Source organism: Patagioenas fasciata, chromosome 5, assembly GCF_037038585.1.
Source record: "Patagioenas fasciata isolate bPatFas1 chromosome 5, bPatFas1.hap1, whole genome shotgun sequence".
NCBI lineage: Eukaryota > Metazoa > Chordata > Aves > Columbiformes > Columbidae > Patagioenas > Patagioenas fasciata.
Genome location: NC_092524.1, coordinates 12,722,488 through 12,738,686, shown reverse-complemented (window position 1 = coordinate 12,738,686; position 16,199 = coordinate 12,722,488). Strand labels below are relative to the sequence as shown.

The following is a 16,199-nucleotide window of genomic DNA, read 5'->3' as shown; positions in this document are numbered from 1 at the left end:
CAGGAAATATTCATCCTTTGTATTTCAGAAGTCTTAAATATGTAGTGTTCCTCTCTGGAAAATGAGTCACTAGGACAGAGCCAGACTTCCATAAATTTTAACACCAAATAACATTTAGACTTCACATTTATCAGTTTCCTATATGTCTCTGTAAAGACTTGGAATGAGCAATTTGGCCTTAGTTCTTCTTTGCCACCTGAAATTACCACGGTTTTGAGATTTAGAGGAGGAACAGATTTGATTTCTGGGTTCAGAAACAATACAGGAGGTCTCCAAAGCATTCTTCCCCACAGGTCAAGTACAGACTTTTCTAAGGCTAGCACAGAATTTTCACTGTCAAGATACTGGTGGTGAAATAGTGAGTAGAAATAAACTGGTGACGTCTGTGCATATGCAAGTATGGCTTCATTGCACAGCTGCCAGCTGAGGAGATGGATCATCTCTGTTGCCCGTGCATATTTGACTAGAACATGGTTGTCCTTGTTAAGAAATAATGCTTGTGATTAATGAGTGTGTGTTTAACGATGAGTGAGGCTTTGAAAATATCTGTTGACCTGTGAACTCCGGCCTCGCTTGCACAACCAGATCCTACTGGAAATGTTTGCTGTCGTGCTGTGTGGTATATGTCCAGACAGGGCGAACTGCAGAAGTGTATAACGAGACCATTCCTGGTGCAGCTGAATGGAATACAAGCCTTTAATGTGCTTCTGGTTTACTTTTATATACTCGCTCTCACTACTCTAGTGTTGTTTTGTTATCCAGTGTGCTTCTGGTGTCAAAAGCTATTTTAAATGGATATGCATTGAGGTTATTGGAAGCAGCAATAACATACAAAGTATTTAAATGCCTTTTCAGGCGTACTTTTATCTTCCATTGCATTCCAAATTTGAACTGAAGAAAACCATTACTGATTCTATCTCTAGTGTTTGTATTTCTGTACATTAGTTTGGTTCAGCCTCTGATTGTTGCAGATCAAGCTCATATTTCAAAAGAGTAAGCTACATGAAAGTCTCTATGTGTATCCCTGTCCTAGAAGGAGAGTTTAGAGAGCCTGAGAAAGGTGATGAGGACACACTGGGCACAGGGATTTAGGTAGAATTTAGGCCATCTGAATATGAATCTGAATACTTTTTTCTATGTTATTGAACAAGTATTTGTGTAGAATCTGTCTCTATCACCTGTGTTGATCAGTTTTATTTTTTTGTGTGTGTTAGAATTCAAAAGTAGGCAAAAAACTTCCCATGCAGGGCACATTGTGTACAGAAGGATTTGTGGCACTATCATTTATCACCGGTGATGTTTTCTGAAGCTTCAGCTCTGTGATCCAGTGCTTTTTGACTTTATTCAAAGTACTAAAAAAGAAGGTGACAGCAGGTATAAGCAAGTAAAAGGTGAATTTGTGCGGAAAGATAAAATGTCTATAATTGAGAATTCTGGCAGCAACTTTGTGGCCCCATCCAGGAAGCTTTAGCCCTGTGCGGAGTTCTGTTGGCAAGTTAGGCTTGTTCATTCACTTAAGGGTTTGCAGAATCAAGCCCATGGATTTTTTCCTTTCCCAGATCCCCATGCAAATACATCCTGGTCCTCTTCCACCTCCCAATCCAGTCTTGTCGCCCTGGATCATGTTCCTGGTAAGTACAGAAGGAAAAAGTTAATTATGCCCATGCTGCTTGGCTCTGGCAATCTTTGCATTTTATTTATCCTTCTGCATTGGACTTACCAATAGTGGAAATTCTGGACCAAGAATTTTCTTTTTAGGAAAAAGTATTGTGTAGTTAGCCTCTAAAATGTAACTCAGAGTTTGAACCCGGGTACAGAGCGGCTTCATCTGCATGATACTCCTTGAAAAACTAGGTCTGGCAAATGTCCCACCTTTGACGCTTTCTGCTGCTGAGTCCTATTTGATGTTCAAAGCCGTGTTTCCCTTTGAAATGTCTGAGGTTTTGAACTCTTGTAAAGTCAAATTTCTCAGTGCTGTAAGGCAGTTCTTTGGCCTGGGCTGATACTGGTTTTCACATGAAATAAATATGCATGAGAACATTGCCTTGATGTGGATATTTCAGTCTGAGATCTGCTCTTCATCAGATCACATAGGAACAGTTGAAAGTGTGCTGTAGAAGGGCTTTAATTGTTAAGGTTTCCAAGTGGCTGTGATAGGTTGTCCACTCAGCTCCAATTTCAGGTTTAAGGTTTTGTGTTGTGTTTGAAGTACTTGATTGGATTAAGATCTGAATTCAATTCCTAGCTGGATATTGCTCTTGTATCACTGCGTAACTTGATCCTCTCTTTGAAATGGAAACCATGAATTTTCCTTTCTCATTTGCTGAAATGTTTTGGCTTCTCAGGGCAGGTGCTGCCTCACCCACATATTTGTATGCTGCCTCGCACAGTGAACCCCCTCACAGATACCCTTTCTCACCTGTGAGCCTAAGGGTGATATTTCACAGCAAGTATGGACAGCTTTAATGCATTAGTAGTTCATGTAAGTGCACTGCTTTCTCCTCAGGCATTTCAAGCAGCATGAATTTTGATGAGGAAGAGGATGAGGAAGATGAGGACAGCTCCAGTTCTTCACAGTTAAACAGTAACACGCGTCCTGGTTCTGCCACGAGCAAGAAATCCAACAAGGTGAGGGGTAAGAGCTGAAGCAGGAGCATGCGGGACAGGCCTGGATTTCTTGTTTGTTTTTAATATGCTCTAGAGTGTCTCCAAGGTGATTTACTGTGGTAGCTCTCAGGGTTCACAGGAGCAAGCAGTGAAAATAATGACTTGGGGAAAAGAATAGCAAATATTTTCTGAACTTGAATGAAGAGAAAGGTAAACAGTAAATATTTACCTTTCTGCCTCTTGCAGGTGCTCAGAAGGATCTTTTGTTTCTACTGTGTTTTTTTTTTTTTTTTCTGAGCATTTCCCCACCATGTTCTTACTGCTGCCATCCAAACATAAAATATGACTTGTGACTTCTTCAAGTACTCTAAATCACAAGGTCTTGCTAAAGCAGTTGATGGTGCCCCACTCTTTTATATACTGCGCTGACTTCTCATCTCTGTTATAGCTCAAGCTTAGCCTGTCTCTCCCCATCCTGTTTCTTCCTTTCACTGTCTGTGGGTCTGAATTCCGAAGAGAAGTGTGGTGAGCTGGGCAGGTGTGATCCGGGTTTGCTGTGCCCCGTGCCAGCACTCCATGTCTGCAGCCACCCTGCTCTGCTTTGCCAGCTGTGCTGAGAATCCGCGGTGCAGAGAGCTGCTCCCTGCGCCTTCCGTAGCCAAGAGCTTGACCAGCAGGATGGGGAGAGATCCTTAGCTTCATAAGCTGCCTTCAAGGCTGCTGAGCAATCAGAACAGGGAAGAAAATATGTCCCTTGTATTTATTTATTTTTTTAAGTGCAGCTTCCATCAAATGTCATTCCTTTGCGCTTACGACCTTGCAAATCAAAGTCGAGGAAAACCGAGTTTTGTTTACTGTTCTAGGAAGCAGCCTCAGCCCCCAGTCCTTCCACAAATGAGCCTCTCATAGACGTTGATGACCTGGAGGAATTCGCCATAAGACCTGCTCCACAGGGTGTCACCGTCAAATGCAGAATCACGAGAGACAAGAAGGGAATGGACCGAGGGATGTACCCTACTTATTACCTCCACTTGGAAAGGGAGCATGGTAAAAAGGTCATAAAATAACTTGAATGGCATAACAGTTGCATCTGAGTATTAAAAAAATATTAAAAGTCTGAAGAAGTCTTACAAAGAGAATATAATATATTTTAAATATATTTTCGCTTTCACTGAGATCTGCAGTCTTTCAAAAGCAAAACAATAGTATAATTTTGTTCTACCACCTTTCTTCATATGTCTTACCTTTGGCCTTAAATAATCCATGCATGGCACGTTTATGCGACAGTCAGCAGTTGGGGCTCTCTGCATTCTGCGGCCTGAAAAGCGTCTATTTTCAATTCAATTGGAGGAGCCATAGCAACTTAGAATGAAACATTTAACAAAATAGATTGAATTTAATTATTTAAACCATAAAAAATTGACTGAGTGGTTGAGAAGTTGCTTTCCCTTTCCAGATTTTTATCTGCTTTTGCTAAGCCTCAGGAGACCTTGTGTTACTTCACTAATGATGCTGGAAGAGAAAAAAATTACCTATGGTTTCTTTATATCAAAGCAGGGAGTGGTGTGTGCTAACCCCTTTGGCATTTTAGAATATGTTTTTTTGCACTGCTTAGGTGTTTCTGTTAGCTGGAAGGAAACGAAAGAAGAGTAAAACCTCTAATTACCTCATCTCCATAGACCCAACTGACCTGTCCCGGGGTGGAGAGAGTTTTATTGGAAAACTGAGGTAAACACCGATACATCTAAGGGTTTTCTTTGTATAATATAAAGTTCATTTGACATTAAGAAGCCTGTAAGCCACTATGACCTCTTAATTTAGAGGCTTGACGACTTAATGTGATAATGTAATAAAGTTTACCAGTATCCAGGGCATGTTTTCAAAATGTCTCAAGTACTTAGAAGATCACATTCTATTAAAAGTCAGCAGGACTGAAGCTCTTAAATGCTCAAAGGCCAGATTCTCAAGGGTGCATGAGCACAACTTACCTTAATGGGATTTTCAGAAGTACACGAGCAGATTGTGTCTAGCCTTGATTAAGATGAATACCTTAGAATGGAAGTTCTGTCAGTTAGATGATCTGCAAATCTCTTTGGCTTTGTCCATTTGTTAAGATCCTAATTAGAGTTATTTACAAGTAGTGGTTATTTCAGAACCATGTTTTTCATTTCTGTCTGTAACCCCAGCATACCTCAGTGTGTTGTTGATACTTATGTGGAGCCTCTCAATGCATATTTAGATCATCTGTGCCTGAGGAAAGGGACTGTACCTCTAATTGCCATTTGTCTGTGTGGATTTTGGAAATTCATGTGTTCTTTATTGCAGTACAAGCACAGAATGCGGATAATGTGGTTTAAGTATGTTTTAAGTTGTATTTTGTGCTCCTTGGTTTGATTTCCATTTAAACAGGAAAGACTGATCTTACTTCAAACTTCATAAAAATCATTCCCTGTGCTATAATAGAATTAGTAGTCAGATAGGAAAGCAGATAGTTTTTTAGAGAGCAAGCGTATTTTTAAAACCAAGCAAACAAACAAAATAAACCCACCTGAGTGTTTCCTTATTACTTCCCTGAATTTACTACTTTGCAAGACATCATGAGAAATCTCCAGTGTAATGATAAGGGGCCTTTATTATACTCTGCTGTACTGTACCTTTACGTTTTTGTTATGGCTTAGAATCCAGGAGTTGCCGTTTAGTTGAGATTAGAACTAACAGCTATTCATACTTGATATTATTTGTCTTTCCTTTGGGGCTACAACGTAGTAGAGGATAGATGTCTTGCACAGCATTACTGACAAATGGTGACTGGATTTTTCCTTTTTTTTTTTTGACAGATCAAATCTTATGGGAACTAAGTTTACAGTTTATGACAATGGAGTAAATCCAATGAAAACAACATCGAGCCTGGAGGCGAGTGTCCTGCGTCAGGAGCTGGCTGCCATTTGTTATGTAAGTACTGCTCATGGGCATAATGTGCATGGAAGGGCAGTGCAGTTTCTGAAATAGCATGCTGAATTTCCTTCTCACTTATGATTATGTAAATCAGCATTCAGACTTCGATGTAATCAAGCAGCTGATCGTCACTAGAGAAAGCAGGAAATTCAGTGGTGAGTAGAGGTGAAAAACGTGTGCAAACCAGGTTGCCCAGTTCTCACTTCTGGTCAGAAGGTGCTGGAGCTTTTACGTAACCCTCTGGAAGGGGCAGGATGCTTCACAGTCTGCAGGCACCATCCAGGGGAGCCTCCTGAGCTGGAAAGGGCTGTGCACATGGAATTAATGCACCAAAGCACGATTATTTGTAATTGCATTTTGGAGGAGGCCTCTCTGATCCACAACACAGGTAGCTGGACAGCTAGGTCTGCAGCAGTAGCTGAGAGACTGGGATAAAAACTCTGAAATTCCTTCTTACCAAGAACAAACAAACAAACAAAAAAAGCAGACAAAATCTGAAATTCAGTTGAATGAGAGAAACCAGCCTCTTTTAGGACAGTAAGTAGCATTTATCAGGAGCAATGCAGGACAGACTGCCCAGAGAGGTTGTGGAGTCTCCTTCCCCAGAGACATTCAAGACCCGCCTGGACACCTTCCTGTGTGATCTGCTCTGGGTGAACCTGCTTTAGCAGGTGCGTTGGACTAGATGATCTCCAGAGGTCCCTTCCAACCCCAACCATCCTGTGTGATTGTCATTCTGTGAAGCACAGCTGCTATTGTTTCCTGAGTACTGGATGATTCACTGTTTAGCTGAGAGTATTCTTTCTGTTCAGAAATCCCTGGGCCCAAGAAACTCTTCCAGTCAAAACTGATAGAGACACTGCTACAGACAGTTTTCTTCTGACAAAAATATGCAAGAACCACTTTTCTGAAAAATTCCTGCCCAGCTGTGCTCAAGGATGCCTGGAGCTCTGTCAGATAGAGGTCCGACCATCCCTGCATATACCCTGTGTAAGCACAGAATGTGTCCCTGGAAAGGTCTAGAAGGTTTTGGCACGTAAAAAGGAAAGCAGAGCCATCCTTTCCATGCAGAGTGCTGAGAGCACTGAGAGGTGGCAGTGTTAGCTGCTAATGTGTTCTTTTTCCACTGCTTAGGATACAGTTTTTTCTGTGAATATAGGATAAATATCATTTTTATTGGCACGTGCTGTTATTCAGGCACATGGCGTATAGTTGCAGACAGGCACACAGACACACACCTGTCCCTCCAGTTCTGTGGGATTTAAAACTCTGAGAATTTCAGAAAATCCAGCTAGCAGGATTTAACACGAGAGTCCAGGATTTGGTATCAGTTTAGAATTTGACTGAGGTTTCAGTAGGAATCTAGGAGAACTTACCTGTTTTATTATATAAAGGTAATTTTACTGATTTATATAGGAGGGCATTCCCTGGAGCCAGGCAACTAGTCTTCTGGTGCAAAGTGGAAATACAAGGCGAAAACAAACAAACAAAAAGTTTTAAAAAAGTTATATGCTAAAAAACTTAGGCACTGCTTGCATAAGTCAACAACAATGACATTTGAACCACCAACATTACCAAATAAAAAGCTCAGTTGCGTTCAGCAGAAGTCATTAGAAGAGTGAGCGTTGGAAAGAACAGAACCATGGCCGCCATTTGGAGAATGTGGCTAAGATAAGCTGCTTTCATATGTCTGTTTTGAGATCAGCAGTTTAAAACTTGTACATTTGTGTACGAAAATGAATTGTTCCATTGATATTTTGGTGCTCACAGAGAAAGGCAGCAGGCTTGCAGGTGTGCTATGGCCAGAGGACAAAAGGAAATTGGAATGATATTTCACCACTAGCCAGGTTTGCTCAAGTGGCATTACTGTTCCTGGCTGCAGCAGAACCACAGCAAAGAACACCAGAAAGCACACTCTTGGAACACTTTTGTCCCAAGGTAACCTTTGAATTCCTGCCTTGAGATTTTTCCTGCAGCAAAAACTATAATAAATGACACTTTGCAAGCACCACTGTGCCTCTCACTGTCTCTGTACCTGCTCCTACCAACTCGGTGAGCATGACCTGAATCGTTTCGGCAGGTCTACTTGATACAGGCAGAAGCTGGTGATGCATCTGTTGTTGACAGTGGGATAAAGGTGTTGAGAACTCTCATGTGGAGCTCACCATAGGGCACGTTTCTAGCAACAGGAACAAAGTCAGTGCAAGGACTGGGTTTTATCAGGCACTATTAAGCACTTCTACTCTCCCAGCTGAGGGCAGGCTGGCATATTAACAAACCTGCAGCAGCACCTAATGGCTGATCTCAGAATCGCTTGGCAAAATTTGTCAAGAAGCAGGGAGGTGTAACTGTACCATTTGTACCAGGATTCTCTTTGCCAGATTCCTTTATATCCACAGTACCTCACAATTCAGTTTGCGCTGGATTCTGCAGGCAGGGAGCTCAGCTGATATTCTCAAGTGTGACTCCGGTCTCAGGAAAGCAAACTATATGTTTCTACTCCGGCCTTCATCACTTCCATGGGGCTCTGTGATTTGGGCTTTCTATGGAATGATAGTTTCTACACAGCGTATGAAGGACAAGGCACAACTGTGTGATTCAAGTCCAGAAAGGGAAGTGGCTGAAAGAAAATTGGGGTAATTAAATCCTGAATCTCCTGGGAGCTGCTGGGATGTACACCTTGCCACTTTTATCATGGCAGCTATTGGCACCGTAGCGAAATGCTTACATAATGTTATGAGAGCATGTAAGATTTTAAAAGCAGCCCTGGGGAGAGGCTCTGTGTTCTTTCAGTCCCGTTTATTGTGCCACACGCTGACAGAACAGCATGCAGGTTGGGCACAGGCAGAGAGAGTAGCATCTGAGCAATACTGGGCCCAGTCCTTCACTGATTTAAGCCATTGCCATGCTGGTTGATTCAGCAGAGCTCTGCCAGCTAATAAACCTTATCTTGAGCCATAAACCAAGTCTGTCAGTGGCATTTCAATGCTGTAAAATCAGAATGTGGCCTATGTTTCCCTGATAATGCCATTTAGTCTTGAATTTACACACGCAAAATAGTGGAGGGAGTGGAATAAAAAAGAAGCAGGGAATGAGAACTGTGATAAGGGGAATTCATTTTATTTGGATGCAGGTAGATTGGAAAGGTCTGCTCTTAATTAAAGCTCCTCTTTTGTCCCTACTGTTTTCCTCATATATTCTGTGTTTGTAGAATTTCAATTTTCCTATGTGATTTTAGCAAAAGGGTAGCATTTACCAATAAAACATTTGATATAATTGGTGATTGATGTAATGCGCAACTAGAAACCATTCCCTTATCCTTTGGCAGAAGTATTGATTTTAGTGTTTCTGGGTAAATCCAAAGAATATAGTCTCATTTTTTCAGAGTGATAATACTGTTCGTTGGGAGGGAAGTGATTCAGCGCTATTATTTAATTTTACCTTGAACAATGTCTCTAACCAGTGAGCATCTAAATTAATTGTATATAGCAGAACTGCAGCTTGATGAGAAGAAAAGCTTGTAAGACATTTCAGAGAAGACCAAAATTGTCAGTAGTTAGTGGAAAATAAGCATAAGCATGAATCTTTCCTTAGAAATTGTCCTCTGCTGTGCTGAGTCTCTCCTGCTTATCAAATCTGCTGGCAGTCATTTTAGTTGGAGTCTCACCGTGATGCCAAACCAATTATATGTTTGCAACTGAACTGATAACATTGGATTACTGTGTCAAAGGCCATGACATAAGTGATTCAGAAAAGAGGTAGAATCTTTCCATTAATGTGTATAGCGTGTAAAAGATATATGTGTATAGAAGATATATGAATATACCTGGATTGCTTCAAGAGCATTCAGTAAAATAACTAAGTGGCTTTTTTTCCTGTGTGCATGAAAATCTTTAACGAGTTCTGCAAAACCTCCAGATGGTTTGCTGAAACAACCAAAGTTATTTCAAAAGTCTGACAGATGACAAAACTTCTGCAGGAGTAAATTTTAGGTGGTTATTTTCAGATGTTTCCAGTGAGTTGTGTGGATATTTGCTTGTAAAAGTAGAGATGCTTTAAAAGTTTAATGTTCCTTAAAATCAGGACACTTGTATTAAATATATAAAAGCAGAGGCATCTGAACCTGTCACTTCTGAATGTCCCAGTGGTAGAGCTGGGGGTGTCCAGCTCTTGGCGTATTGTGGTACGTTGCTGGGAATAGCGCCAATGGGAATTTTCTTTGTGAGATTCCTTAGTGTGTGTCCACAGCCCTTCACTTGGGAAAGGTAGAGGAGAAAAAATGTGTGCAACCGAAAAAACAATAATTAGAAAAAAAAAGGCACTAAACATGAGGAGATGGGCTTTCACAGGTGTCACTGTTTCATTTACTGGAGTTAATGCTAAAATAGGCAATCTGGTTTTACTGAGCGAGTTGGAAAATATTGCCCTTTACGTTTTCTGTTTCTAAAGTAGACGACAACTTACTGAAATACTTGGTCTCTGTTTCTTCTGTGGCAAAAAGAAAGACTCAGATAAAAGTAAGACTTTAGGCATGTTTAGATTTTAGTGGTTGTGTTTTGAGAGGATAGTGCAATACTGGAATGCTTTTGGGAAAAGCTGGTCAGAAAGGCATCAAATCATGTTTAATGGAAAAACTTGTATATTCCATGGATTTGTTTTTGCTGCCCATGTTATTTCTTTACTTTCCCTGATTTCTTAGCTTGAAAATTTGCATTCATGCTAACGTGTTTGTTTTTTACCCTGCTCATCTCTAAGCATAACATATCTGAAGACTTTGAAAACCACAGCTCTGCTAACAGATGCTCTTACTGGCAGCTTCTACTTGTTTGCCTTTGTGCTGGCTCTGGAATAAATGGAGTTGGTCCCATATATTTAATTTAGTCTCTCATCAAAATGTGTGCCTGCATTTTATGATTTTTAAATTACAACTACTTTATTTTGGGATCTAGCAGTAGCCAAGCAATCTGGTTAGTTCATATCCTTTTTTAACAAAGGGATTTTTTGTTGTTGTTAAATTGTATTAAGGTTCCTGGCAGCCCATGCTAGGAGTGTTTTTGGAAACCTCTCTATTTCCATTTTTCCTGTTGTCGGAGCTTCTAAGACAAAGCTAGAATGTTTGGCGGTGCCAGGGAAGGTAAGAGTTTCAAGATGTTTTTTGAGTTGACTAACAAAAAAGTTCCCTGGGCTGCCACTGTGTCTCTCTGTTGCAGAAATTAACTTTAAAAATATAGAACATGATGCACTCTCTTCTAAACATTTTTAGGAAACAAATGTCTTGGGGTTTAAAGGACCTCGTAAAATGAGTGTGATCATACCAGGAATGAATATGGACCATGAAAGAGTTTCCATCAGACCACGAAATGTAAGTCATACCATCAGTCAACAATAAAAATTACTTGAATTCTTTTTCATTTAAAGTTGGGTTTTTTTGCATTTCTGAAGGTTTAGAGGTTAAAAAACCCCAGTATTTGAACAATTGCAGAACAATGGGCTGTGTGACTAGTTCTGTGACTCACAAAAGCACTACAAATAATAATGTATTTTGATAACAAAAGATACAACTAACCTTTTCCAAGCTGTGGGAAGGACTCAAATGCACATTTGCATTAAGATACTTGGAGTTCACTGTTTCATTTGATGATGCTGTTTTGAGAGTTGAGGGTGGCACTTCAGTCTTTGGGCCGCGATTTAGGAACAGGTTGTCTGGTGAGGGTGTTAAACTGACACGCGTTACCTGTTGTATATGCAGGAACATGAGACACTTCTTGCAAGATGGCAGAACAAAAATACAGAGAGTGTCATCGAGCTGCATAACAAAACGCCAGTCTGGAACGATGACACCCAGTCCTATGTTTTAAATTTCCATGGTCGAGTCACACAGGCCTCAGTGAAAAACTTCCAAATTATTCATGATAATGATCGTAAGTACAGCTCTCTGTAATGTGTACAAACAGGACTGCATGCACAGCCCGACAGTGATTCTGCCTTTACTGTTGTTACCTGAGTGAGTTTAATTTAGTTATGTGGGTCCAGCTCTTCCCTGTGGCCATGACATTGATGCAGGTTGGGTGTTTAAATGCTCGTGCTTGAGACAGGTGATTCTGCTATGTGCTGTTTTCTCCTTTGGCTGCCCGGTTTGTGAACTGAGCAACAGTTTAGAGTCATTTCAGAGCTGTCAGAGCTGTGGTACATCCAGACAGCAGGACCGTGGGGTGGTACCACTCTGCTCAAGCACCCCTTCCTTGGGTATTTTGTTCACTCTGGGCCCCAGACACCGCCCAGCTGGAGACATTGACAGCCAGACGGGTCTCACTACACACCCACCTTGCCATGACTGCTTGTTGTCAAGATGCTGGAGAGCAGCTCTGAAGAGAGGGGCGTGGGGGGTTTGGTCGACAGCAAGTTGAACATGAGCCAACAGTGTGTCCTGGCAGCCAAGAGGGCAACTGTGTCCTGGGTGCACCAAGCACAGCATTGCCAGCCGGGCGGGGAGGTGACTGTTCCACTCTGCTCTGCACTGGTGCGGCCTCACCTGGAGCACTGAGTGCAGTTCTGGGTGCCACAGTATAAAAAAAGATACTAAGCTACTGGAGAATGTCCAGAAGACGGCTATGAAGTTGTTGAAGGGTTTAGAGGGGAAGCTGTATGAGGAGCAGCTAAAGTCACTTGGTTTGTTCAGCCTGGAGAAGAGGAGACTGAGGAGAGACCTCATGGCAGCTACAGCTTCCTCACAAGGAGAGGAGGAGGAGCAGGCACTGATCTCTGTGGTGACCAATGACAGAACCCAAGGGAATGGCAGGAAGATGTGCCAGGGGAGGTTTATGTTGGACATTAGGAAAAGGTTCTTCACCCAGAGGGTGCTGGACACTGGAACAGGCTCCCCAGGGAGGTGTCACAGCCCCAAGCCTGACAGTGTTCAAGAAGAGACTGGACAATGCCCTCAGACACATGGTGTGAACTGTGGGGTTGTCCTGTGCAGGGACAGGAGTTGGACTCCATGATCCTTGTGGATCCCTTCCAACTCGGGACATTGTATGATTCTATGATGCCCTACACAACACCCTGAAAATGTCAGGTCTGCCTTTCACACCATCCTTAAGGCCTTACCCATGTGCTGCTTTCTGGCAGCAATGTACAGTCCTGTTTTTGCCTGAACATAGGTGCAGCTGCTGGAGCAGGGATGGCAACCTCACTTTTGGCAGACACATGCACCAGGTGTTGGGGGGCACAGGGCCACCCCAGTGCCGTGCTTAGGCTGCAGGTAACGTTGGAAACCAGTGCAAGTGGCTTCGCCAGTTTCCGAGAGCAACACTGAGTTTGAAACATTGGTGTATGCATTTGCTGAATTTCAGGAGGTGAAACAACTACACCTGCTTCTGCCAGTGAGATCTTTCAAACTGTGAATGAGGCTGAGATTTCCTCTTTCTGGCAAAGAGTACAAAGGGGGAAAAAGTTGAGGAAGAATTCCTGAATATAATAGAGTGATATTAGGTCTAGATCAGATTCATGCCTCCTCTTCCTCCATTACCTTTGCTTGTCCACTTGCCTGAGGTTAAGTAGGAATTGACTTAATTGGTTCTTGGTGTATGTGAAACTCAGAACGGGGTCTATATAAGAGGACTGAGCATTCTATACAGAATCAATTTTATCTCTGTGATTGTAAAAACCACTTTTGATCTGTGTAATTTTCTAAAGACAGTAAGAAGTCCTGCACTCCTTTATTGCTCAGCTGTTCCTCACTCAAGCTAACTTTGCTTCTCCCTCTGATATTTGCACACCCACTTGCATGAATAAGTGTTGCAAAGTTTGATGACTGAGCATGTTTTGATGGTGTTTTGTTGAGCTGGGCCAGAGGCTGACGATGAATGCGTACTTGTTTAGCAAGGGCTGCAAACAAAAGTAATGCTTTGTCACCTCTTTATGACCTTTCTTGCAGCTGACTATATAGTGATGCAGTTTGGCCGCGTGGCTGAGGACGTGTTCACCATGGACTACAACTACCCGATGTGCGCACTACAAGCCTTTGCTATTGCCCTTTCAAGTTTTGACAGCAAGCTGGCTTGTGAGTAAAGGGGCATGGGTGAGCATCTCTCGAAGGAAGCCGTTTGCCATGTGGTTCCCAATTCCTGCTGGTGTCACTTATGGCCCATACTAAAGAGGTCAGGGAAAATGCGGTTGTGGAGGACCACTCTATTGCTGAAGAGAAAGTAAAAGGAATCTTCTTAAAATTCAGGACATTCAGGAAATAATATTTTCCTTTTTTTTTCTGTCATATTTTTCTGGAAGTGGCATCAAGTTTCTGTAAATAGAAGTTCTGTCTCATGTCCTTGATTATGTTATGGAGGTGTGCCATGATGTACTGTACCGTGGCTCTAGTAGCACCATTATAACGGTGTCTTTTTTAAAATCCAGAAAGGGCGTGCACACTCAAAAAATTTCTTTCTACATTTAAGAATTATTCTGAGGCTGCAATCATACCTCAAGGTTGCATTCCTACATCGACTAATCAGAGCTTCACCTCATCCAATGTAAAAGAAAGATCACTAAAAAAGATGCACTTTTTGAATTTGCAAGGATCTTGTGTAGTATAAGGCTGAGTCTGAGGGTTGAAAACCTATACTGGACTGAACTTGATGCATTGCTATCGTGTATGTGGAAGGGCATGATGAATTTTAATTGCAGTAGGAGGAAATGGAGAAGTAGAAAGCACAAAATGTTGCACAAGTCACTTGAATTCTAAGTCATTATGTTTTAACATCTACATGCTTTTTAATTTGTTTCAAATGAAAATGTATTTGGAGTACAGAGAAGGAAAAGGAAAACGTCTAGATGCCAAGAAAGCATAACTTATGTTGAATTTGGCGTGTCGCGTGTTGGGAATTTATATCCTTGTATTTCTGTGGTAACTCAAACACATATTTTGTATGAAGTGATATAAACAGTTGGATAAAGGCTCTCTGCAGAGAATCTTATTATTTTGAACAGGCTGTGTAAAGCTGAGGAAGGTAAATGGAAATATTTTATTAAATTTGTCCGGCCTTTTGCGATTTTACAATTTGTTGATTGCATTTTTTGAACTTTCAGCAACAACCACTTTTCATATTTATTTCCCATTGTAAGAATGCTTGAAATCGATTGAAACTGTGTATGCTGTTCTCTAATGTAAGCGTGCCAGCTACTGAGCTAAATCCTTCTAGGCAAATCTGGTGTTTGCTGCATACAAATGAGACACTGGCAGGACACAGAATAGCTTAAAGTAGTGTGGTTTTTTCTTTTATTTCTGATTTATCTGGAATATATAAACAAATATCATTTTAAAACACAAGCAAAGAACAAGCCATTCTCTTCCAAACATCTCAAAAGCCAAGAGCTGCAACTGAAAGCACACTGTAAAATACCTTTAAAAATAACAAGTCTTTCTGGCATTGTTTTGTACAATGTTATCCTAAACAGCACAGAAAGTAATGGAATTTATATGCAGTTCACCAGAAGGGTATTGAAATGTGAATGAAGAAGTACCTGCATTTTAGATAATACTAAATGCATTCAAATCCTCCTCTTTACTCTTTCTAGACTGTTGCATTGCACAACTAAAGATTATAACATGAGAAGATGAGATCAAATCTGCTTGTCTCATAGCTGTCAGTCCCTTTTTGACCACAGGGGACACGCCATAAGGAGAGGTTGTGCCATTTGGACTGTATAATTTCAACTAAAAAGAAATATTCTCTCTTCTTCACATTTGCCTTCAGGTCTCCTTCCCAGTATATAGACAAGGAAATTTCAGAGAAGAGGTGGAAGTAAGTGATTGCCAGCATTTTTTTCTAATCTTTTTTACAATCCATAGAGAAGAGTCTGCTGGCTTTGCACAGTGTTTTGTTGATGGACTCAGCCTGTCAAATGTCATCTTTAAATAACAGGAGGCTGGCATTTTATCAACTGTTTTTTTCAAGAAGCCTTTCCACGCAATGCTATAAAATGGAAGAACACCTTGTGTTTGAGAGAAATGAGCAGTCAGTTCCCTCAATGAATGGTGCAAATGATGAGTTGTGAGTGGCAGTGTGATGCTTCACCTTTGCACATGGATGCTTTGTTTTCCCCTGTAGTTGGTGGTTTCCCACCACTTCACATCCCCGTCTGTGATCTCACTTTTGAATTTTAACAGAGAGGGCAGGGCCCTTATGCCTTTGGTTACCTCGTGTCAGTCTTTAAAAACTAGTTCCAATGACAACCAGATTTTTTTTGTTTAGACTACTGTAAAAACAGACAGGAATTTCCACTGGTGGTATTTAGGGGTGATGTGGATTTCAAGAACTCTGCAGGATGGGAATGGCTGAATCCACATGGCTTTAATCTGATTCTCTGATTCTAATTCTGTGTCTCGCCAGTGGCACATTTTCTTTAAAGCCTGAGAAGGTGGCACCTGACATAGTTTTCTGCCTCTCTCTGTGCACAACCCTGTGTCAAAGGAACTAAGCGTCTTATGGTGCAAATACACAATCTGTTGTCTTTAGTTGCGAAGCTGGCTTAGGAAGGGTTATTTTTAACATGGATCATAACAATGGTCTGACTTGCATCACGGCCCCACGGGGAATTGGCACCAAGAGGAAGCTTGTGTGCAAGGGCGAGAATGAGGG

The 16,199-nt window shown here is 41.4% G+C and overlaps 1 protein-coding gene across 7 annotated transcripts in view; it reads left to right on the top strand.

The window, feature by feature from the left end:
* Window positions 1-16,199, top strand: part of TUB (TUB bipartite transcription factor) — a 168,711-nt gene that overhangs the window by 142,565 nt on the left and 9,947 nt on the right. For 3 of the 7 annotated variants that reach the window (XM_065838504.2, XM_065838500.2, XM_065838502.2), the window contains 8 exons: window positions 1,560-1,631; window positions 2,507-2,628; window positions 3,471-3,662; window positions 4,223-4,335; window positions 5,445-5,559; window positions 10,826-10,924; window positions 11,312-11,483; window positions 13,499-14,617. In XM_065838504.2, the coding sequence (XP_065694576.1) occupies window positions 1,560-1,631; window positions 2,507-2,628; window positions 3,471-3,662; window positions 4,223-4,335; window positions 5,445-5,559; window positions 10,826-10,924; window positions 11,312-11,483; window positions 13,499-13,632 (1,019 nt within the window). In that variant the 3' untranslated portion in view covers window positions 13,633-14,617. Of the gene's footprint in view, window positions 1-1,559; window positions 1,632-2,506; window positions 2,629-3,470; window positions 3,663-4,222; window positions 4,336-5,444; window positions 5,560-10,825; window positions 10,925-11,311; window positions 11,484-13,498; window positions 14,618-16,199 lie in introns of those variants that run through there. The other 4 variants (XM_065838505.2, XM_065838503.2, XM_071808927.1 and 1 more) reach the window with 3 other exon arrangements.